Source organism: Dendrobates tinctorius, unplaced genomic scaffold (genome assembly GCF_039654945.1).
Source record: "Dendrobates tinctorius isolate UK_male_01 unplaced genomic scaffold, ASM3965494v1 ptg000203l, whole genome shotgun sequence".
Lineage (NCBI taxonomy): Eukaryota > Metazoa > Chordata > Amphibia > Anura > Dendrobatidae > Dendrobates > Dendrobates tinctorius.
This window is the reverse complement of record NW_027361870.1, coordinates 18383792-18406743: the sequence shown is the minus strand read 5'-3', so window position 1 is coordinate 18406743 and position 22952 is coordinate 18383792. Positions and strand designations below refer to the sequence as shown.

The 22952-nt window shown below is 42.1% G+C and overlaps 1 protein-coding gene across 10 annotated transcripts in view; it reads left to right on the top strand.

Moving 5' to 3' along the window:
- Positions 1-22952, top strand: part of PLCB4 (phospholipase C beta 4) — a 380991-nt gene that overhangs the window by 315118 nt on the left and 42921 nt on the right. For 8 of the 10 annotated variants that reach the window (XM_073553856.1, XM_073553855.1, XM_073553857.1 and 5 more), the window contains 10 exons: positions 2048-2172; positions 4207-4258; positions 5857-5959; positions 7132-7296; positions 7925-8129; positions 8486-8574; positions 9051-9201; positions 9282-9331; positions 9645-9710; positions 22624-22739. In XM_073553856.1, coding sequence (XP_073409957.1) covers positions 2048-2172; positions 4207-4258; positions 5857-5959; positions 7132-7296; positions 7925-8129; positions 8486-8574; positions 9051-9201; positions 9282-9331; positions 9645-9710; positions 22624-22739 — 1122 coding nt within the window. Of the gene's footprint in view, positions 1-2047; positions 2173-4206; positions 4259-5856; positions 5960-7131; positions 7297-7924; positions 8130-8485; positions 8575-9050; positions 9202-9281; positions 9332-9644; positions 9711-10573; positions 11723-22623; positions 22740-22952 lie in introns of those variants that run through there. The other 2 variants (XM_073553861.1, XM_073553858.1) reach the window with 2 other exon arrangements.

The following is a 22952-nucleotide window of genomic DNA, read 5'->3' as shown; positions in this document are numbered from 1 at the left end:
AAAACACACTCCAAAAAGCACTAGAAAATGGTTTGAGAGAAAGCACTGGAGACTTCTAAGGTGGCCAACAATGAGTCCAGACCTGAATCCCATAGAACACCTGTGGAGAGATGTAAAAATGGCAGTTTGGAGAAGGCACCCTTCAAATATCAGGGACCTGGAGCAGTTTGCCAAAGAAGAATGGTCTAAAATTCCAGCAGAGCATTGTAAGAAACTCATTGATGGTTACCGGAAGCGGTTGGTCGCAGTTATCTTGGCTAAAGGTTGTGCAACCAAGTATTAGGCTGAGGGTGCCAATACTTTTGTCTGACCCATTTTTGGAGTTTTGTGTGAAATGATCAATGTTTTGCTTTTTGCTTCATTCTCTTTTGTGTTTTTTCGTTTAAGACAAATTAAATGAAGATAATAATACCAAAGAATTTGTGTTTGCAATAATTTTCAGGAAGAAACTGAGTATTGTCTGACAAAATTGCAGAGGTGTCAATACTTTTGGCCACAACTGTAGGTTATAATGGTACATGTCCTATCTGTGCGAAAAAGGGGACACATCACATACATGCAACACGGACGTGTGAATGAGGTCTAAAGGTGAGAATGTGGACTATTCCCTTGTGCAACCACACAGAAGTACAAGATATTGGGGCACAAACTCTATGAGAACAGCACTGAAAGCGTGTGGGTGCAAGGCTGTAGATGGGCTCCGGCGATGCACTAGGACACCTATGGTGGCATGGTGCTACAGGCAAAACATCACCGATACATATGGGCCCAAAGGAGACCATAAGCAGGCAGTGGTGGCAATGGGCCACATTTGGCCTTTTTGCCTCTTTTTTCCGCACACGTGTTCCTTGTGAAAAGTGAAGCGGTTTCCAGTACCAGCAAAGTGAATGAGATTTCTGAAATCTCCTGCTCATTTACTTGTCTCCCCACCTGAGTAATGGCGTTGATTCGAGCTCCAGAGAACTACAGACCGCTGTGGAGAGCTGGAAACTCCTTCCATTTCTTGTTGGTATTTCTTTGCACCAAATCATTTTTTCAAGTCCGCAGCATGTCAGTTCTTTTAGTATTTTTGCAACGTTTTTCACCCGGGCAAATAAAAGGGAAAAAAAACGCAGATCAAAACACATATAAAAATGTGGCAAAACCGCTCATATTTTTTGCAGTGTTTTTACTGCTAAGGCTACTTTCACACTAGCGTCGGCCGACGTAAGTCGCAATGCGTCGTTTTGGCGAAAAAACGCATCCTGCAAAGTTGCCGCAGGATGCGTTTTTTCTCCATAGACTTGAATTAGCGACGCATTGCCACACGTCGCATCTGTCGTGCGACGGATGCGTCGTGTTTTGGCGGCCGCGACGCACACAAAAACGTTACATGTAATGTTTTTTGGTGCGGCGTGCACGCCATTTTCGACTGCACATGCGCCGCCAAATCTCCGCCCCCTCCTCCCCGGACATTACAATGGGGCAGCGGATGCGTTGAAAAACTGCATCCGCTGCCCCCGTTGGGCAAAACTTTCACAACGTGCGACGCTACGTCACCCCGACGCAGGGGACGCTAGTGTGAAAGTAGCCTAACACTCTGGTTTGTGCTCCAGCAAAATCAGCTGCAAAAACTCAACATGCACATAGCCTAAGAACATTACATGCTTTATTACTGTACTATTCGTTAAGAATTTGTCATTTGCCACACTGAAACAGCAGGGTGGCTCAGTGGTTAGCACAATGGCTCAGTGGTTCGCACTGCTGCTTTGTAGCAATGGGACCCTCTGTTCAAATCCCACCAAGGACAACATCTGCAAGGAGTTTGTATGTTCTCCCCGTGTTTGCGTGGGTTTCCTCCGGGCTCTCCGGTTTCCTCCCACATTCCAAAGACATACTGATAGGGAATTTAGATTGTGAGCCCAATGGGGACATTGATGTTGTCTGAATAGCGCTGTGGTATATGATGGTGCTATATGAGCAAGCAAAATAAATAAATGTAGCATTGCAACAAATGTAGTGTTGTGGAGAATATTTCAGTTTGTTTTTTCCTTAACAATATTCACAGCTATAACAAGCGGCAGATGAGCCGCATCTACCCCAAGGGTGGGCGAGTGGATTCCAGTAATTATATGCCTCAAATTTTCTGGAACGCCGGCTGCCAGATGGTCTCTCTGAACTATCAGACCCCAGGTAGGTTGTGACGCCCAGTCAAGCTGAAAGCCAAGGAGGCCTTTGCTTTCTAACTTCCAAAACAGATGCTACAAAAACGCCTCTGGCTTTTAATATTGGAAATGGAATCCGCACAAATGATATTAAGATGTTTACTGACAAGTCATGGACTCAGCGAGCAGTCAGGGTATATATAGAAGTGCCGTGTGTTCTGCATGGTGATTAGCAAATGGACAAGTGATGCGGCATTAATGAGGACTGGGATAATGTGTTGTGGAAAATGCTAAGAATTCTAATTTACTGTCGTGCAGAAATACAGAGAAAAGTAGAATCTGAGCATTATCTGATCCCTGACTGTCTCCTGTTATTTGGGTTTACAAAAAAGGTTTAGCCAAAAAAAAAGCAGCAGAGACCCCATGGAGAATCTGATAAATGTGTCTAGGACCCTGCTCACTGCAAATAATCTTCCTACAGAAAACTTCAGAATTGTCCTGGAGGACGGTAAATGACGTAGGTAGATGAAGAATGGCAGCATGTCCATAGTTATCTTGGAGGCTCTTTGATTCCTTCGAGGAATGGATACAACTCATGGCGCCATGTCATAAAAGCTCCTCAGTCCTGATTCCCATAGAAATCACCAGCGTTGTCTTGTTTTTATCCAGAAAGAAGACCAAGATGTACAGTACAAAGCTTTATGTCTCATTCACATATAGGAGAAGAACGCTCTGATTATTTTGATCAGACTTTGATCTCAGTTTTCTCATACATGGAAATATTTAAAAAAAAGTTTCTCCACCTTCTCCATTCCGACAGTCCGTGAAAATGTCGAGTGTCATCCGGGCACTGTCCGATTTTTTTCACAGACTCATGGACCCTGAGATCAAAATTTGACATTTTTCCACAGACCACTCAGTCTGTAAAATATCACAGTCATATGAATGGCCCAATAGACTGTCACAAGTAAAAACCACGGATACCATTCGTACCTGAAAATCAGGCACCTGAATGAGGCTTTACTCATGAAATGAGATGTAAAACTTGATGGATACATAGAGCAGAAAGTGCGACACTTTCATTCTAGGATAGTTGTAGATCCAAAGGTCTCTAACGCTATGGATCTACAGCTATTGCCAAACTGAGGGTGAGAAGCTTTATAGCCATCACCCCTGTGACTGAGGGAAAGGAATGTTACTGTGGTACAGTGCTCTTTGATAGTTCTTAAAGGGAACCTGTCACCTTGAAAAATTATTTACCTGCAGACATAGGGTTTGTCTGCACGTAAGTAGCTTAACACTCCTCCCTGGTCACCTTACTGAAAGTGCGGTAACCAGAAGAAAATGAGCAAATTTCCTCACAGGAGTTGCCAGCTTTCAGTCATAGGGCGGAGCAAGGAGGGATTACAGTCACTGAAATCTATACTGTAAGCAGCAAGCAGCAGAAAGCACGTCCCAACACTTTGATTGACATCTTGCTCCTCAGCGCATCTGTGCACTGGGATCAGGTTAATCAAAGTGCTTTCAGCTGCGGCACACATAGTGAGCGATGCTGTGGACCTAACTGAAAGCCGGCAGCTCCTGTGTGGAAATAAATTTATTTTTAACCTGAAATCTGCAGGTAAATACAGTTTTCTAAGGAGACAGGCTCTTTTTAAACATGCCTTTGCAGAATATGTGTAAACCATCCCAAGACAATGGCAGCTTTCTCCACAATCGTAATATATGCACATTTTAACAACCACATGATGTCCCCAATGCCAGATCTCCCATGGCTGCATCTGACTTAAATCACTACGGGACTATGATGATGTCAGTAAATGGGTTAAATAGACTTATGCCGATATATGTGCCATTGGCTTTCCATGTTGCCTTTGAGGTCATTATGGAGTATCACTACACCCATACATCATTGTTCATAGACTTGTTATGTCACCCAATGACAAGCGCATCACTTCTTGTGAATCATATGAGCCGGTGTGACCGAACAGCGATGGTCTAATGCACATGCATGAACTGATCGGTTATGTATGATGAACTAGTAATATTTTTCTCTCAATAGATCTGGCAATGCAGCTGAACCAGGGGAAGTTTGAATACAACGGATCCTGTGGGTAAGATCACAGAAAGTAGAAAATTAATCTTATAGTTTAATGGTCAGCAAACTTTGCATAAATCAATAGTACAAGTGAATATAATAAACTTAGAAATGTATCTTATCAGGGAAATATGCTTCTTTCTCCACTTATTACCACTTCTTCCTCTTCCCCCTTCTCCTGAACTCACCATCTACTTGAAAAAAAACAGATAAATTCTGTCTTAAGGTACTGTCACACTTAGCGATGTACCAGCGATCCCGACCAGTGATATGACGCGGTCAGGATCGCTGGTGCATCGCTAAGTGGTCGCTAGTGAGCTGCCACACAGGCAGATCTCACCAGCGACATCGCAGGAGACGGGGATCGCTACTTACCTGTCAGACGAGGCGATCCTGACGTCCTCCCGCCCGCGTCCACGTGTCACTTGTCGTCACAGCAGGAAGCCCAGCAGGAAGCTGATGACGAGAAACAGTCCAGGACGTTCTCGCGCGATCAGCGATAACCAGCGGGGGAGCGGTCGTAGGTAAGTATCAGACACAGCGATATCGCTAGCAATATCGCTATAACGTCACAAAAACCAGTGACGTTATAGCGATATTGCTAGCGATATCACTTAGTGTGACAGGCCCTTTACTCTGACTACTCCCACAGTGAGGTGACAGGTTACATAATGAGTTGAAGTCTTTGATGAGGGAAAAGGGGAGGAGGAGTGAGAGACCAGGAGACATATGCAGATCGTGATGCTGGATTCACAGCCACATTGTTCAGTACTGCTGTATAAATGTCTTCCATGCTTCTACCACTTCTTGTGTGTGTTATAGAGAAAGAAGAGAAGGAATCCCTCATCTTTTTGTGTGCTGTGTATGGGAGATATCAAAGTAGCTTGTTATCCATTAACTCTTAGAGAACTGAACTTTTGACATAGAGCCCCCACACAGGGTAAAACTGAAGAATAATGCAGGATACCAGTTATAAAATAGGCAGACATAGTGTTATTCCTCTTTTATGCACAAAGCAGCATATTTGGAAAACGTACCTGAAACGACAGGTACATTTTAAATGAAACTGTCATTAGTGGTTTGCTGCATAATCTGAGAGCACCATGATTTAGGGGTAGAGACTCTGATTTCAGTGATGGCTGTGTTTTTCTGTTTCAATAAAATCATTGTTTTATTAGCAGGACATTATCATTAGAGGAGAACGTGTTTCATACCTCTTCGTCAACCCTATATACAATGTACACAGATATCTGTTATTCAGTGGTGTTGGCGGGGTTGTACACAGCTCAGCATTCAGAGCTCTGCTAGATCTGCAGCACAGAAAACAGAATCATTACTGCTGCACCCAGTAAACTAAGTGATACATCATTGGAATCAGGGATCCTGACCCTTTATCATGTTGCTGTCAGATGATGTAGCAAAAACCTGCTGACAGATTCCCTTTAATGATTTGTTTGACTGTTACTGTATGCGTAGAGTAACAGTCTTTGTCGTAGGCGGATCTGATTTTGACTTTTTTGATCAGCGGTTGTAAATCTATAGCAGTTGTCTAATTTTTTAATGAATATTAGTTTGTATTTAAATATTTTTAAATATTTTATTGCCATTCATCAGGTTCCTACTAAAACCAGACTTCATGAGACGTCCAGACAGGACATTTGACCCATTCTCTGAGACTCCAGTGGATGGAGTGATTGCAGCTACCTGCTCTGTTCAGGTATACAACTTGTTGTTGCCATGAAAAGGAAATCTAGTGGTGTCAGAGTGATCCAGATTCATACATTTATAAAGAGGTTGCTGTATCCGATCTGTGGGATCCAGATGTATGGGAAAGGCTCATTGAGTCATAAGCCTGGGACTTTCTAAAAAAAAAACTGTTTCCTCTACGACAAACCCTTGTATCCTGCTCTTCTCAAATTTCGCCAACATTGATCCATTAGTTTGAGATGCAGGCAATTGTTGGGTATGATTTTATTTTAAGTTGGAAAAGAAATACACCCGTATGTACCGTAAGTAATAGTCTGTAGTGGGGTCCGCTCTCTAGACCACAAAGCATTCTTAGTAACTGCTCTCCTCTGTGGCCAAGAAATGAGGATATTGCACAAAGGACCTCCTCGGTTCTCTATGGATCTCCAACTCCTTAGTAGGGGATCTAAAACTGGGTTTTCTAAACTTGTCAATCCCTTTCAGAAGCTTTATAGCTCAAAGACCCTACTAAACACCTGTCCATATCTCAAAGTTATAGGTGCAGAGAGAGTGCGTTATTAGTGGGTTTTGAGGTGGATGCCCTTCAATGTCTACATAAAAAAACTATGTGTGAACACACTGCTAGAGTAAAAGGTGTTGTTTAGTGAAAATAGGTATGGATAGGTGATAATTTACTAGTTGGTTTGAATCCTATCGCTGGAGGCTCCACTGATCAGCAAAATGGGGAATTTCTATCTCCCGTGGGAACTTATACCGGTTACAAAACGGAGAGGCAGGTCGGATGACTGACCGCCACTCCAGTCATTCTCCATGGGGCTGCCAAAAAGCTCGACAGCCCCTTACAGGATTAATGGAGTGGTGGTCGAGCATGTGTATGGCTACTTCTAATTAGGGCGGGGGAAAGTGCCTTGTTATGCTTATTGGTGTGGGACCCAGTGGTCAAACCCCCACTAGTCAGTAAGGTATCACCTGTCCTATCTATAGATGATAACTTGTTTTCACGAGACGACCCCTATAAGTCATATTTCAGGTATTGAGAAGGCTTAATGTCTCTATAAAGTCCTAGAGAAACATAATAATGTAAATATAGTTTTTTGAGGGTTTTATATTTGATTTATTGCAGCATTACCCAAATTCAGACCATTTACACAGGGTGACTGAGAATTTTGTATATCCCCGCAGGTTATATCTGGACAGTTTCTCTCAGACAAAAAAATTGGGACGTATGTTGAGGTGGACATGTATGGGTTGCCAACTGACACCATAAGAAAAGAGTTCCGGACTCGTATGGTCATGAACAATGGACTGAACCCGGTGTATAATGAGGAGGCTTTTGTATTTCGAAAGGTGAGAGCTGATTCCAATGATTTATATGTAAAGTAAACAGGTAAGGCTCTGTTCACATGTCAAGCTGTTTGTGATGGATCCAGTTTTAACAAAAAAAAGATCTGTTCCAAACGGAGTATGATGGATACAAAATGGTAATCAACGATTCGCTTTTGAATGGATCCATCGATAAAAAAAATGGATCAGTTTTAGAGCGTGCGCTTTGGTTTCCATTTTGCTTGTTTGTAATGGATCCATTTAACTAGGTGTTTCTTCACACCTATAGTTTCTTAGGCATGGGCAATGCTAAAAATCGCATCCTTTATTGGATGACATCATGAATGCACGTCCGTTGTGATTCATTTCCGATAGACTTCTATGTAAAAAAAAAAAAATGTATCTGTTTTATTTTTTTTTGGTCGGAAAAAAAAGTTGTGCAGACTACATTTTTTTGTCCCACCTAAAAAATGGGTAGCAGCTGGAAAGAAGGCAAAGGGAAGACCTTTTGGCACACTTGCATTCATCGGTCCTGAATTGGAGCAGTTTCTTTCTGTTTTTATAATCAAAAATGGATCCAAAAATGGAAACAGATACTGGATATGTGAACAGAGTACAAACAATGTTGTTATTACTTTCCTCTGACCGCCAGGTTATCTTACCTGACCTTGCTGTGCTAAGGATAGCAGTGTATGATGACAACAATAAACTGATAGGACAGCGGATATTGCCATTAGATGGTCTCCAGGCTGGATATCGGCACATTTCACTTCGGAATGAAGGCAACAAGCCCCTTTCACTGCCAACCATTTTCTGCAGCATTGTTCTGAAGACCTACGTTCCAGATGGATTTGGAGGTAAGATGAAAGATAGGAAATAAAACAAGTCCCAAACTTAATCTGTTAGGCTTTTATGATTTATGTCGATTTATACTATTGGAGCAGCAGCCAACATATGCATCAGTGGTGTAGGATGTCACGGGTTGGTCCGCCAAAAAAAGGAAATGTGAGAAGGCAAAAGGGCGAAAGAGAAAAATATAAGTGGACACTTCTGTACCTCTGTAGTTTATAGGTTTAGGTAGTCAGCCACGTGAGCCTGTCAATAATGCCACATTCACACAGTCTAATTATATATGTACTTCACTATATCTCATATCAAACCTTGTTATATTCCCCTCCATATCTCACATTGTATTTGGATTCTTTCTCTTTAGATATTGTTGATGCTTTATCAGATCCTAAGAAGTTCCTGTCCATTACTGAGAAAAGGGCCGATCAGATGAGGGCGATGGGTATTGAAACAGTAAGTACACATAAATCGGATTATATATACTGATTAGTGATGAGTGAGTATGCTCGTTGCTCGGGTGGTCTCCGCGTATTTTGGCGTGCTCGGAGATTTAGTTTGTGTCGCCGCAGGTGCTTGATTTGCTAGACAGGCTGAATACATGTGGGGGTTGTCTGTTTGTTAGGGAATCTCCACATGTATTCAAGCTGTCTAGCAGACGCAAATCATGCAGCTACAGCGACGAAAACTAAATCTCCGAGCACACCAAATACTTGGAGATCACCCGAGCTTGCTCAGGAAATCTCAAGTAACGCGTATACTCGCTCATCACCAGTAATGATCCCTAACCCGCCAGCTGACAATCTAATGCATATTGGTCCTCCGGCAGATGCTGTATGGGGAGAAAAGGATCCAGCATGTTGCACACATTAGCTATCAATGTCTGTGCACATTTTATAAATTAACTTATATACGTTTCTGTCATTCTTCAGAGTGACATCGCAGATGTGCCAAATGACAACACAAAGAACGATAAAAAAGGGAAAACCAATAATGCCAAAGCCAATGTGACTCCCCAAACAAGCTCGGAGCTCAGGCCGACAGCTGCGTCCTCCTCCGGGACAGCAAGTGAAGTTAAGAAAGGTACAGGTCTCACTCACAACTCTTCCCATTAGTGAAAATCTCACTCTGGTCTTTACAATTACCTTATGTGATTTTTCCAGCTATAGATCAAATTCCACAAGTGAAAGTCGAAGATTTGAAACAAATGAAGGTAAGATGATGGATGACCGCCACTTTCCCCTCCTTAGCTTTGGCCTTCAGGATCAACACTGATCAGAATTAGAGACACTTTTATAATGGGCTGACGGGGATCACTTGAAAAGCTCAGTCCAATAAACTCCCGCTCAAGACTTTATGAGCTTATTATATGGTGTCAGATAAAACCTACAAGCAGAGGCAGAAAGTCGCCATATACCAGGTCCTCAACCCACTGTTTTTTTACTCTGTAGCTTTTTGCTTATTGTTATCCTCTGATGATTGTTATTGGTATGCTTTCTATAAATATTTATTGGATTTGATTTTAGGCCTACATCAAACAGCTAAAGAAGCAGCAGAAAGAGATCAACTCCATGAAGAAGAAACACGACAAAGTAAGTGGTCTAATTAAGGTAGAGTGTCTAATTGCTTCTACCTAAAAGTAAGATATGATATATATAGCTAGAGATACATAGTAAGCTAGATATGAGAGAGATAGATGGATAGATAGATAGATAGATAGATAGATAGATAGATAGATATATAGATAGATATGGGATAGATAGATAGATAGATAGATAGATAGATAGATAAAAGAGATAGCAGCACAAACTTGAGCAGAGTTTGGGTGCAATAGTCCTGAATAATGCGGTTGTCCAACGCAAAAATATAAATAGAAAAAAAACAGGCAGCACTCCAGTTAAAGGGAAAATTGTGGACTTTGTGGACTTTAATCCAGCGCCAAGTGGTGCAACGTGTCGACCTCACAGCACGGTCTTTGTCAAGCAAGATAGATAGATAGATACAGGGCTGTGGAGTCGGAGTCTCAGAGTCGGAGTCGGAGCTCATTTTGGTGGAGTCAGAGTCGGTATAAAATGGTCCGACTCCGACAATATATAATAAATTGGGTACAGTAGTTCAATGTAGAATGTGCAGAATATTTTTTCATAGGAATTTGGGAAAGTTATGAAATGCCCTATAAATGGCTGTTCTATTCCTGATCTAAGGCTACATTCACACACAGCGTTTTTCCTGCGTTTTTTGAGGATACGTTTTTCAGCTGCAAAAGCAGATCAGCTTTTTAAAAAACCGCATCACCTGAAAGGTTTTTGAGCTCATAAATAATGTTTTCAATAGCAAAAGCAGATTACAAATCTGCTCTATCTATCCATTTATCCATATCTGTCTTTCCATATCTTATCTATACCAAAAAGAATGAAAGCCGGGTAGCACACAGACTAACACTCCTTTTTTTTAGCACCAGTCAGGTACACCTCATACCTGCCCAAAAGGACGCCCAGGACAGGCATTGCTCGTCTTCAGTAACACATCAACATCAATTGATAGTTGGAATAAATAGACTGCATTCACCGCATCTTAAGGTGCAGGCTTTATTTTCAAGTGTAGGGGTGTGCAGTATAAGGTTCTGCAGCAGCTGAGGTGTGCAGTATGAAATTATGCGGAACAGTATGAGGTTCTGCCCCCCTAGTTTTGATCCTGGCTAAAACCGTTTCTCATAGATATGGCGAACGATCTGGTAACCCTAAATGAAGGTCAATGGACACAGGTGGCTGAATTGAAGGAATTGCTTAAAAAATTACAAGCTGAGGATTTAACTCCTGGCATTTTCATAAGGGAGTGGAAGAACTTGCTATTTTGACTGTCCCAAAGAGGAGATTTAATCGCAGATGGCATTTCTGCTTCAATGAAACGGAGAGAGACACAGCTATTGGAAAATAAAAATTTTCTGGCAGCTGTTTATGTGGACCCAAGTTATCGTATATTGCTTGATGATCAACAGCTTACTAAAGGAAAAGAAGCTCTGACTGAGGTAGCAGTTAGGATGAGTGGCCTATAGGAGGACTGCCAGGCGCAAGAGGACTTGGGTCCTGACAGTGCTACTGCTGCCATATCTTCATCTTCATCAGATGAGGAGTGTGACTTTGACAAGTATTTGGATGACATGGAGCAGGCAAAGCGTTGCTGCAAGGAAAAAGATTTCACTCCGTCTCCTATAGCAAGAAGATTGACCATATTTCAGCAAAATGTTTCACTTGCTCTCAAAGAAAAAGAAAAATTCAACCGTTCATCAAAACTGACTGTGCATGAGGCAATTCCTTTATACCTGGAAATTGTTAGAGATGTTGCCCATGTGGTTACGACTTTGCCTCCAACCCAAGTTAGTGCAGAGAGGTTGTTCTCTGGCCTTAAAATTATTAGGTCAGACTTGAGTTCATCTATGAAGGAGGATCTGATGGAGGCAATTCTATTTCTTAGAACAAATTCATAGACTGCACAAATGTTATTTAGTATGTTTTTGTTGAAAACTGTTTTTTGCCACTTACATAGTTTATTACATAGTGTTATATACACTCACTGGCCACTTTATTAGGTACACCATGCTAGTAAGGGGTTGGACCCCCTTTTGCCTTCAGAACTGCCTCAATTCTTCGTGGCAGAGATTCAACAAGGTGCTGGAAGCATTCCTCAGAGATTTTGGACCATATTGACATGATGGCATCACACAGTTGGCGCAGATTTGTCGGCTGCACATCCCTGATGCGAATCTCCCGTTCCACCACATCCCAAAGATGCTCTATTGGATTGAGATCTGGTGACTGAGGAGGCCATTTGAGTACAGTAAACTCATTGTCATGTTCAAGAAACCAATCTGAGATGATTCGAGCTTTATGACATGGCGCATTATCCTGCTGAAAGTAGCCATCAGATGTTGGGTACATTGTGGTCATAAAGGGATGGACATGGTCAGCAACAATACTCAGGTAGGCTGTGGCGTTGCAACGATGCTCAATTGGTACCAAGGGGCCCAAAGAGTGCCCAGAAAAAATTTCCCACACCATGACACCACCACCACCAGCCTGAACCGTTGATACAAGGCAGGATGGATCCATGCTTTCATGTTGTTTACGCCAAATTCTGACCCTACCATCCGAATGTCGCAGCAGAAATCGAGACTCATCAGACCAGGCAACGTTTTTCCAATCTTCTACTGTCCAATTTCGATGAGCTTGTGCAAATTGTAGCCTCAGTTTCCTGTTCTTAGCTGAGAGGAGTGGTACCCAGTGTGGTCTTCTGCTGCTGTAGCCCATCTGCCTCAAAGTTTGACGCACTGTGCGTTCAGAGATGCTCTTCTGCCTACCTTGGTTGTAACGGGTGGCAATTTGAGTCACTGTTGCCTTTCTATCAGCTCGAACCAGTCTGCCCATTCTCCTCTGACCTCTGGCATCAACATGGCATTTCCGGCCACAGAACTGCCGCTCACTGGATTTTTTTTCTTTTTCGGACCATTCTCTGTAAACCCTAGAGATGGTTGTGCGTGAAAATCCCAGTAGATCAGCAGTTTCTGAAATTCTCAGACCAGCCCTTCTGGCACCAACAATCATGCCACGTTCAAAGGCACTCAAATCACCTTTCTTCCCCATACTGATGCTCGGTTTGAACTGCAGGAGATTGTCTTGACCATGTCTACATGCCTAAATGCACTGAGTTGCCGCCATGTGATTGGCTGATTAGAAATTAAGTCTTAACACACAGTTGGACAGGTGTACCTAATAAAGTGGCCAGTGAGTGTATATATATATATATATATATATATATATATATATATATATATATATATATATATATATACACTGTATATATGTGTAATCGATATTACATAGTGTATTACATATTTACAGTTTATTACAGTTTTTTGTGTTCTAAAGTTGTATTCCAATAAATATATATTATGTTCTATCTAAATGTCTTGATTATTGCCTCATAAAAATGATTAAGGCTATGTGCCCACGATGCGTGTTAAAATGCACAATGAAAACCGGACTCCTTCCCAGAAATTGCGCGTTTTTTTCCCGCGTGATTTCACCGCGATTCTGTTCGCGATTTTGCTGCGATTTTCTAAAGCATTTTCCAAGCGATTTGAAGCATCGCTTGGAAAGTGATTGACAGGTTGGTCACACTCATCAAACATAGTGTTTGACAAGTGTGACCAGGTTTTTACTATTGAGGCCGCCTATGCGGCCTCAATAGTAAAAGATAGAATGTGAAAAATGATAAAAAAATAAAAAATCGGGGTATATTTACCTTCCGACGTCCCGCGCTGCCATCCCGGGCATCAGCGTTCCCAGCGATGCCTTGCGAGACCTGTGATGACGTTGGTCTCGCGTTACTATAGCGATCTCACGAGACCGCTAGAGTCACGCGAGACTACGTCATCACAGGACCTTGCCGCAAGGCATTACTGGGAACGCTTAGGCCGGGAATGCAGTGCGGGACGTCGGAAGGTAAATATACCCCGATTTTTTATTTTTTATTCTTTTTTTTACAGGGGTATGGTACCCAGGGCCTGGAGGACAGTCTCCTCTCCTCCACACCGTGGGTACCAACCGCACATGAGACGCTTAACTTCCCGCATGGTGGGCATAGCCACATGCGGGAAGTAAGCGATTCTCATGCATTCCTATGGGTGCGGAATCGCGGCAATTCCTTGCGATTCCACACAAAAGAATGATCATGCTGCGATATTTTCCGCTATGCGATTCCGCCTCGGAAAAAAGCGCAGCATTAGCACAGCATGTGCGGAATGCCATAAAAAAGCATAGGGGGCCTTCTGTACACTATTTTTAAACGTTTTCGCAGCGTTTTTGCGCCGAAAATCGCGGCAAAAACGCTTAAAAATCGCATCGTGGGCACACAGCCTAAATGTCTGATGTTCACATTGTACTACAATAAATTTTTCACTTAAATATAAGCAATATATGTGGGAGTCGAAGTCGTGGAGTCGGAGTCGGTGGAAGGGAAATTGAGGAGTCGGAGTCGCAGGTTTGGCTTACCGACTCCACAGCCCTGGATAGATATGGGATAGTTAGAAAAAAGATGGAACAGCACATGCAATGAAGTGGGTGCACAGGCCTCCCAGAAACTAATCCATATACTTGCCAAATATTTTTTTTTTTTTTTTTGACTCCCTTGATAAAGCGCCTGTGGCGGGTGCGAAACGTACGTCGGGTGTCGTTGCATGGGCCTTCACCTCCTCTGCTCCCCGGTAAGCAGCCTGCCTTTACTTGTTTCCACACTTCGGTCATTTGGACCGCTGGGCGGGTCGTCTCCCGGGTTCTCTCTGGCACAATTGCGCAGTTTTGATATGCTGATACATATGTTATTTACTATGTAAGAATCCTTCCACATGTCATTGATTCATTTATGTTCAGTGTCCATTGGACTTGCACATTGACCCCTCTGGATGGTTTTTTTTTTTTTTTTTGGCGCTCTAGACATGTACAACTATGTACAATACACATTTAATTGAGTATGCCATATTTGACTATCTTTTAAAATTAGACACATGTCTGTTATGTGCAATGCCCATGGGCTGACTGAACGTTGTGCCATGTAGATTTCGAGCACTGGTATCATTTTATTTACCCTGTCCTTGTCTGTCCTGATTGTTGTATCATTGGGGCTTATCCCCCCTATTTTAGTCAACTTGTATACTTGTCAGCACTTGATGTGAGTATTAATAAAATTTATACTTTTGCATATATTTTGTATCCGTTACTCCGTTTTCTCCTTTTTAAAGATTAGCATATGGAGTGGTAATCCATGCACAAGGCGTTTTTGGACCATGGTCACCGCCTTGTCTCGTTCTCTGATATTGGGCATTATCATATATGTATTACTTGCCAAATATGCAGGAATACAAAATGGGAAGCAGCACTCCAGATTTAGCAAAAATATAAGAGTCGACTTTATTAGGCCCACATGGCATGGTGCTCTTAAATTTTTGCTAAATCTTGAGTGCTGCTTTCCATTTTGTATTCCTAGATATGGGATACATAGATGGATAGATATAGATACGTAGATAGAGATATACAGTAGATAGATGTGATAGCGATACAAGATGGATCGTCTCTACTGTGTGTTTGAGTGCGAGATTTAGTGAAATTAGGCTGTAAACATTAGGAAAAATGCCAGAGCCTAAATGGTTGCAGTGATAATATAGTTAGTCTTCCCCATCCCCGGATTACACCAATGATGAGGAGGAGACATAAGGAAAGGTATAGATTGCTTTACTTGCTCGTAGGTAGAGAGATGCCGGTGCTCACACTGTGGATTAGTATTTCTAACACAACGCCCGTCATCACTCGTGACATTAGACATCTCTCTTCATCAAAAAAGAAAATCTCATGTTTATAATTTTCAAGCCAGCAAGGAACCTTGTACAGGTGACGATAACGAATATCTGATGCGTCCGATCCTGATACATTTGCTTATGGGGAGCAGAGTGTGCGGTCGTCGCCATCGTCTTCATTTTTTGTGTACTGGCTGTATTTTAGGGAAAACACAAGACAGCATGGTGTCAACAGCAAGCGGCATCTTACCTTTTCTGGAAACTGCCATTTTTTATGGAATAGAATTTCCTTGATGGGCAGTCATTATTTTTTTTTCGTTCGTCTATATGTTAGGTTTGAAGTCTGTTATATGACCACCCAACACACTTTTATCATAGGATTGTGTTGCATTGTAATTTTGTTGATATTTTTTTGTTTTATTTTACTACAATTAATTTATTATATCTCATACCATTCGCTTTGTTAGAGGTGTGTAACCATTGAGACTACTGTTGAATGGGATACTGCACGGTTGTTTTTGTGGATGACTACCTAATGCTTAATTGTTCCAAATTGGATTGGGCCTAACCGCTAGTATTAAAACTTTACCATATGTCAAAGTGACGTCAATGTGACTAACGGCAGGACTGGGGTCCGAATGGACACCCAGAAAATGTGAAGCTATATAAACTTAATGTCCAGGTCAAACAAAAGGGAGAGGCCGCACCCTTAACTGGACTAAATGCAGAAACCTGAAACTTAACTGAAAAAATGAGCTAGAGTATGGTTGGGTATGTATGCCAAATAGGAGCATGTTCACACTGGCCATTAAACAAACAAAACCCAAGGCCACATCCCTACCGGCACTAAGTGCAGAAACCTGAAGTTTTCTTTTCGGTTAAATCATATTGTGGGTTGCAGGCATCTGGACCAAGGCAAGTATTGCACTCTTTAACCATAAGTGCCTTAAACACCTTAAAACAAATAATGCCCTTTGAGATTGAGTTACCAATTTAGAAAATATTAATGTCCCCTTGGTGTTTTCTTAGAAAGTAATGATGCCCTCTGAGTGCTCCTTCCAAAATAATTACCCATGGCAGACATACCGTCGGTGTAACCTGTGCAGCCACACAAGGGCCCTGGAGGTAAGGGTCCTACCACCCCCAAAGCAGCATCTGTCATAGACTCATAAAGCGGTGGATTATGACAAACTATTGGACTACAGAGGGCCAGTAGACTTTTCTTGCACATGGACCTTCTTCTGTTCTTGTCACCTTTGTGCCTACCCCAACAAATTAGTTTATAGTTGCCTAATCTGAGCAAGCCCATCTTCTCCCTGCACACAGGGTGGGTTGTCATAGGCGGTATAATTATGTGACGTTATTACGCCACTTGCTCAGGGATGCTGTTGTCTTGCAGATGAAAGCCTACAACAACCTGCAACTTATGAAAGAGAGAGTAATGGGACAGCTTATGGCTCCCTGCTCTATCGCAGGATACAGCTGTTCATCATGTTAATAATGATACACGTCATAAAGCCTAGTGATTTGGGACCTCTGACCAGAAATTTTGGCCATTTGCACTGCCTTGGGTCTCCAGCCTTAGTGATGTCACTGCTAATTTTTACACCCAAGGCAACCGCTCACTCATCCCCGAATGCTACACCCACATTGACTTTTCCTGAGTATAGGCCTTCAATTGTAAAGTCCTGGATAACTTACTTAAAGCGAACCTGTCAGCATGATTTTGCTAGGTAAACTACAGGCATAATCAGGTTGGCGCTGTTATACTGGGGTGAAGAAATCCGTGTTGTGGTTCCTGTGTAATCAGTGTTAGAAGTTTTCAGCTAATGAGACGCCCATGCTCCGGGGCTGGACTGAAGGCAGAGTCTTATCTGCCTGCTCTGACCCAGAGAAACCAAGGAAAGACCTGCTCAAAGGCCGCCCTGAAGCACGAACAGTCTTTCTCTTCCTCTGTCTCTATGATGAGGAACATGTTTGTGTTTCGGGGCGACCTTTGTACAGGTCTTTCCTTGGTTTCTCTGGTTTAGAGCTGGATAGAGCAGGAAGATAAGACTCCTGCCCCAGAGCACAGGCATATCATTAGCTGAAAACGTCTAACACTGATTACACAAGAACCACAAGATGGATTTCTTCACCCTAGGTATCATTTTAGTCAGTATAACAGCACCAACCTGACAATGTCTGCAGTTTACTTAGCAAAATCCTGCTGACAGGTTTGCCTTAAAGAGTTCATTGGTCTTTTGGGTCAGACATCATGTTTCACCCAATGCAGTCATGCATCTTTAATCCCCATTTCCTACTAGAATTTATCTACAGTCATTTAACACTGGGTTACATAGAAATGTTCTCCTGGAATAAAGTGTTTTTCGGGGAGAAGTGCTGGCTTCAGATTGCTGATGAGTCACCACTGTGGGTGGAAATCATTACAGCTTAATAAGGGCCATGAGATTGCTTTTTATCTGGGAGCCGCACAAGTCTTTTCTATTACTACCATTATGATTGAAATGACATGGATTGTTCCAGCGCAGGGTGCAGATCACAGGTCTCAGCACGTGTGGCGCGGATCAGAGTAGGTGGCTGTCTTCTGTCAGCGCTCAGCAATTGTCATTACTGTTTACGGATTGTGTCAGTGCGGTAACCGGCAGCTGGTACTGAGGGACGGCGTGGCCCTGCGCTGCTAAATGTCAAATGTTCTAGATGTGAAATGGTTAAATGAACCCAACCAAACATGACAATAGACAAACATAGATGTAAAGCTATAATAGACTGAGGTAGCTAGAGATGAGCAGGGGCAGGTGCAGACAACCATTTTCTCCACTTCCAAGAAAATTGATTTGATTATGTTAATCACTTTCTGATCAGAGTTTGATTAAAGTGTGAGCTGATTTTCTAGGAGGTGGAGAGAGGGAAAAAAAAGTTTCACCACCTCAATCCGTGAAAATCAGACCTCACTCAGATGTCATCTGCGGTCCTATTTTTTTCCAGGGATCCATATAGTTGAATGGGCGAGTGCCATCCGATTCTCAGGGGCAAACCAAGCATTCTGTGACTTTTTTTCTCAGAGCGACTTGACCAAGGAAAAAATTAAATATGTGCGGCAAACCCCATAAAATAACATGAGGGCAAGTACTATCCGTCAAAACAACGGATAACATTTGTTCAAGTTATATGGGCGTCTACACGAGGCCTTAGAGATGAGAGAGATAGATAGATAGATAGATAGATAGATAGATAAAAAAATGAACCTATGCAGCCCCAGTTTACATGCCACAATTGGTGCATGCCCACTTTTGGCATTCTAGGGCAATTGGTCACAACATCTGTAGAAGAATAAATGCTGGCAGCACTCAGGAGGTTTTGAAATTAAAAAGCTAAGTGGTTTATTCGCCGATGTGTCACATGGCAACGTTCCAGCTCATAAATTACTGAGGCTTTGTCAACACAGTGATTAGCAGCACTTTATATTAGAATAATCACATTAGCATACATAATATCATACTGGGGGGATTTTCTAATTTTGTAGGTACTTCTAATCAGTCAGCTTCTTCTCATTTAAAGGAATTATCCAGGAGTATTTTCTTTTTATCATGGGTCTAAAAACTGTAGTTGCTAACTGTTCTTCCCGGCCCAGGGTGGTCACCGACCGCTCCTGACGGCGATTCAGTTGCTCTATGTCAACAGAGCAGATCTTAGTCTTCCGGGCTGCTCTGTTGATGGGGCATGACAGCCAACATCATGCTAATTGACAGTCGTCTCCCCGCAGTTAGCGGGGATCCAGCTGTCAATCAGCATGACGTTGGCACTCACGCCCCGTAAACAGAGCAGAAGAGAAGCAGCTACTCTGCCAGCTTGACGTTGGAAGCCGTTGAATTTGTCGGCAGGAGCGGCCTGTGATTGCACTGTGCAGGCAAAGATTGGCACTGGGCACAACAAGCAGGTAAGTATCAACTACCTGCCTGTTAGTGTTTAGGTACATAGTAAAAAAAAAAGAAAGTCCTGGATAAACCCTTTAACTAATAACACTTTCTGCACCTGTGCAATAATTAAGCATGTAAACTATCTTTTGAGATTTATTCTTGTACATATTTTTGACTAATGCTGTCATAATATGGTCTACAATAATGTGCTATATAATACATTATCAAAAATTCTGTTTCCACTTTTTTCACATATACATTACTAATTGACTTGTTAAATATGCTAATGTGATTATGTGGCCCCAAAACAAAGGACATTCCTTAAATAACATAAAAGATTGACAGCATCTCAATGACCTTCCTCCCTGCTGCTGCTGACCTCACACTGCTCAGAACAAACTGTGGCTGTCAGTCAGGCTCGGGTGGGTGGAGATTAAAATATAATTAGAGTCATGAGCTCTCTAAATCTGTATGTGGACTCCTAAAATGCTCTTTTTAATGTCAGGTTTATACAGCCATTCTGGCACAGATTTTTCAGAAAAAGTTCACCAGCCTCATCAGGTGTAAAATCTATTTAATAATACATGAAGTTTATATTGTGAAATCTAGTGCAAGATCTGTTTTGAGTTGAATATACATAAAAGGTCTAAGTAGATTTTCGTTAGAGTCGGCTTTTGGTGTAATAGGTGTGGCGATCTCCTGACGACATGTTCTGGAGGAAGATGAGCTGCTGCTGGAGGCGTCTGGCACCGGCTTATTCTCTTCTCATCATTGAAATAAACTTGTACAGTCACTGATGGGGAGGCCAGGGGAAATAGCGGTCAGCAGAACTAACATATGGCAAGTTTTACTTTCTTACTACTGACCAGCAAACAAGGGATGATGGGGGTCAAGGAAGAGTAAAGTCCCCTTATAAGTGTTCACATGCGCCCATTTACATAAGTGAAGGAATGCAGCTTAGACTTTCCTCTGCCTACCATGGCTCTGTGTGTTGAAGTTCTTGGGTCGTTTTTTTACTATTTATTACTATGTGTCTTGCACAGACTGTTTCTGTACACGGTACGTTATAGATTAGATTAGGTCGGAAATGTCAAAAACATTCAAAAATTCTCAAGTCGCTTTGCTGTATAAGGTTCAGTTGTAGTGAATGAACCTCTGCTAATATGTTTTTTTTTTTTTTTTATAACACCCGGTCTAAAGCATAGAATCTGCGATCTGCACTTGCTTCTTGCTTAGGTAACTGGCTACTCTGTGACTGCAGAGGTGGCTGGTAACCTAGGCAACAATCTAAACTATAGAATTAAAAATCTCTCCGTTCTTGAGAGCGGAGAGGATTTTCAATAAGATTTAAAGTGCCTTTTTACAAGCACTTTGCAATTTTACCCATTTAAGAACTTGTGACAACCTCTTTAAATACGATACTCAGTGCATCCATAGACCCTCTGTAAAGACACCTGGATAAATGTAACCACACATCCCTACTGCACAGTCCTTGACAACTGAATCCAGAGATCAGACTTCAGCAGCATATAAATTCCATGCTGAAAATAGTAGTTGCAATTTCTATATCTATAAACAATTCTTATAGAAGAAAAACACTTAGAGGGAACCTGTCATGTCAAAAATGCTATTAACCTGAAGATATGGGGTTAAACTGAAGTTAATAGCATTCTAAAACTGTCCATCTGCCGCACTGAAAGCCCTGAGGAAATGAACGTTATTCCTACCAGCAGCCTCCGGCTTTCAGTCATAAAGGTGCTGCCGATGGGGCTTCAGTCACCTCTCAGTACAAACTGACCGGCAGCTGTAACTATACTAACATATAGCCGGATCAGTAGTGCATCAGTGCAGAGCCGGCTGTCAGTCAGTGCCAGGAGTGTGGTTACAGCCACCACTCACTGTGAACTGAAGCCACGCCTCTATCACTGAAAGCCGGAGGCGGCCACAAGGAATAAAGTTAATTTCTTCTCTGTAGCCGGGCTTTCAGTTCAGTGGCCGGAGAGTTTTAGAACGCTATTAACATGCAGAATAACCCAATACCTGCAGGTTAATAGCGTTTTTCTGACATGACAGGTTCCCTTTAAAATACAATTCTCGCTATTTCATAGACACATAACTAAAATATAAAAATTTCTGGGATTCATTTTACGGCTGGCGAGGAACAAGTAAATGCACAGACGTGATTTCCAAAGCTCTCCACCAAAGAACTGAAGATCTTTTTTGTTTATACCGTTCATGAATATAGGCATAATATGCATAAAGTTAGGCGTTTCCTACATGATAGCAAGTAGCAGAACACATAGCTGCATAATAAGTAAAGACACCCCCTGCATCCACCCAGATTAATCACACCACTCAGCAAGTCTTTGTTTCAGTGAGTAATGAGAATTACCGCACCCTATGAGATTTGTCAGGTCTGAGGACATTAACCCCTCCCTCTAAGGGTCCCGTTTCACATAGCAACGCACCAGCGATCCCGACAACGATACGACCTGGTAAGGATTGCTGTTGCGTTGTTACACAGCAGCTTTTCTGAACGACTCCAGCCTGCGTCCCTGAGTTCTGCGTCGCCAACGAGGTCGCTCGTCGGCGTCAAACACAGCGATGCATGCTGGCCAGCGGGACGCAGACAATAAAAAAAATAGGCCAGGACATTCGAGCACGATCAGCGATATCCAGCGGGGTGGACGGTCGCCGCTATGTGTCACATGTAGCGAGATCGCTGTTGCGTCACAAAATCGGTGACGCATCAGCGATCTCGCTATGTGAGATGGGGCCTTAACACATGCAAATCAGTAAAGTCTGTGAACCCCAACCAATGCTAATTTCCCAAACTGTAAACTCAGCAGGAATTATGGTCACCATAATGGATGGTGGATGAAAAACCGTATGACTTTCTGACTTGTGTCTATCAGATAACTTTTGGATCGTTTTAGGAAGAAGAGAGCAACCAGAGTGAACGTGAGCCTCATTTTGCCATTTTTCAGCAGTTTCCTCAAATTGCAGGATCAGCTCGTTTATTGTAGTAAACACAATATTTCATTATTAGCTAATCATTTTCCAAAACAGTGGATGACATGTGTGGCTTTGATGACTTGACCTTGGTAGTGGTGGCATTTAACGGCACTGTCCGTCTGGAGTAGGTCACGGCGTACAAGTGAATACACAATTTTCCAATGCATCAAGTGAAGCACCAAGTGTTTAATTGCCTAATGAAATAAAGCTACTGTTTTCCAGGAGCAAAGTTCTGTGCGGAAGGTACACTGCACACAAGCTGACAAATTAGTGGCACAACTTGATAAGGAAAAGTTGTCTCTTGAGAAGAACTTAGAAAAAGCAATCAAGAAGAAAGGGTAAGACCAAAGACTAGCTTAAAAACAGCCATAACCACGAAAAAAAATACAAGATAGATACAGTATAAAGAAGTATCATAAATCGTGAAAAAATATATAACTCACATATGTTAAAAAAATTGCAAATAATCAAATGTGCATTTTACTACATTTAAATACTCAGTTGGATAAGAGCTTAAACTTAACAAGTGAAAACATAATGAGGAAAAAATA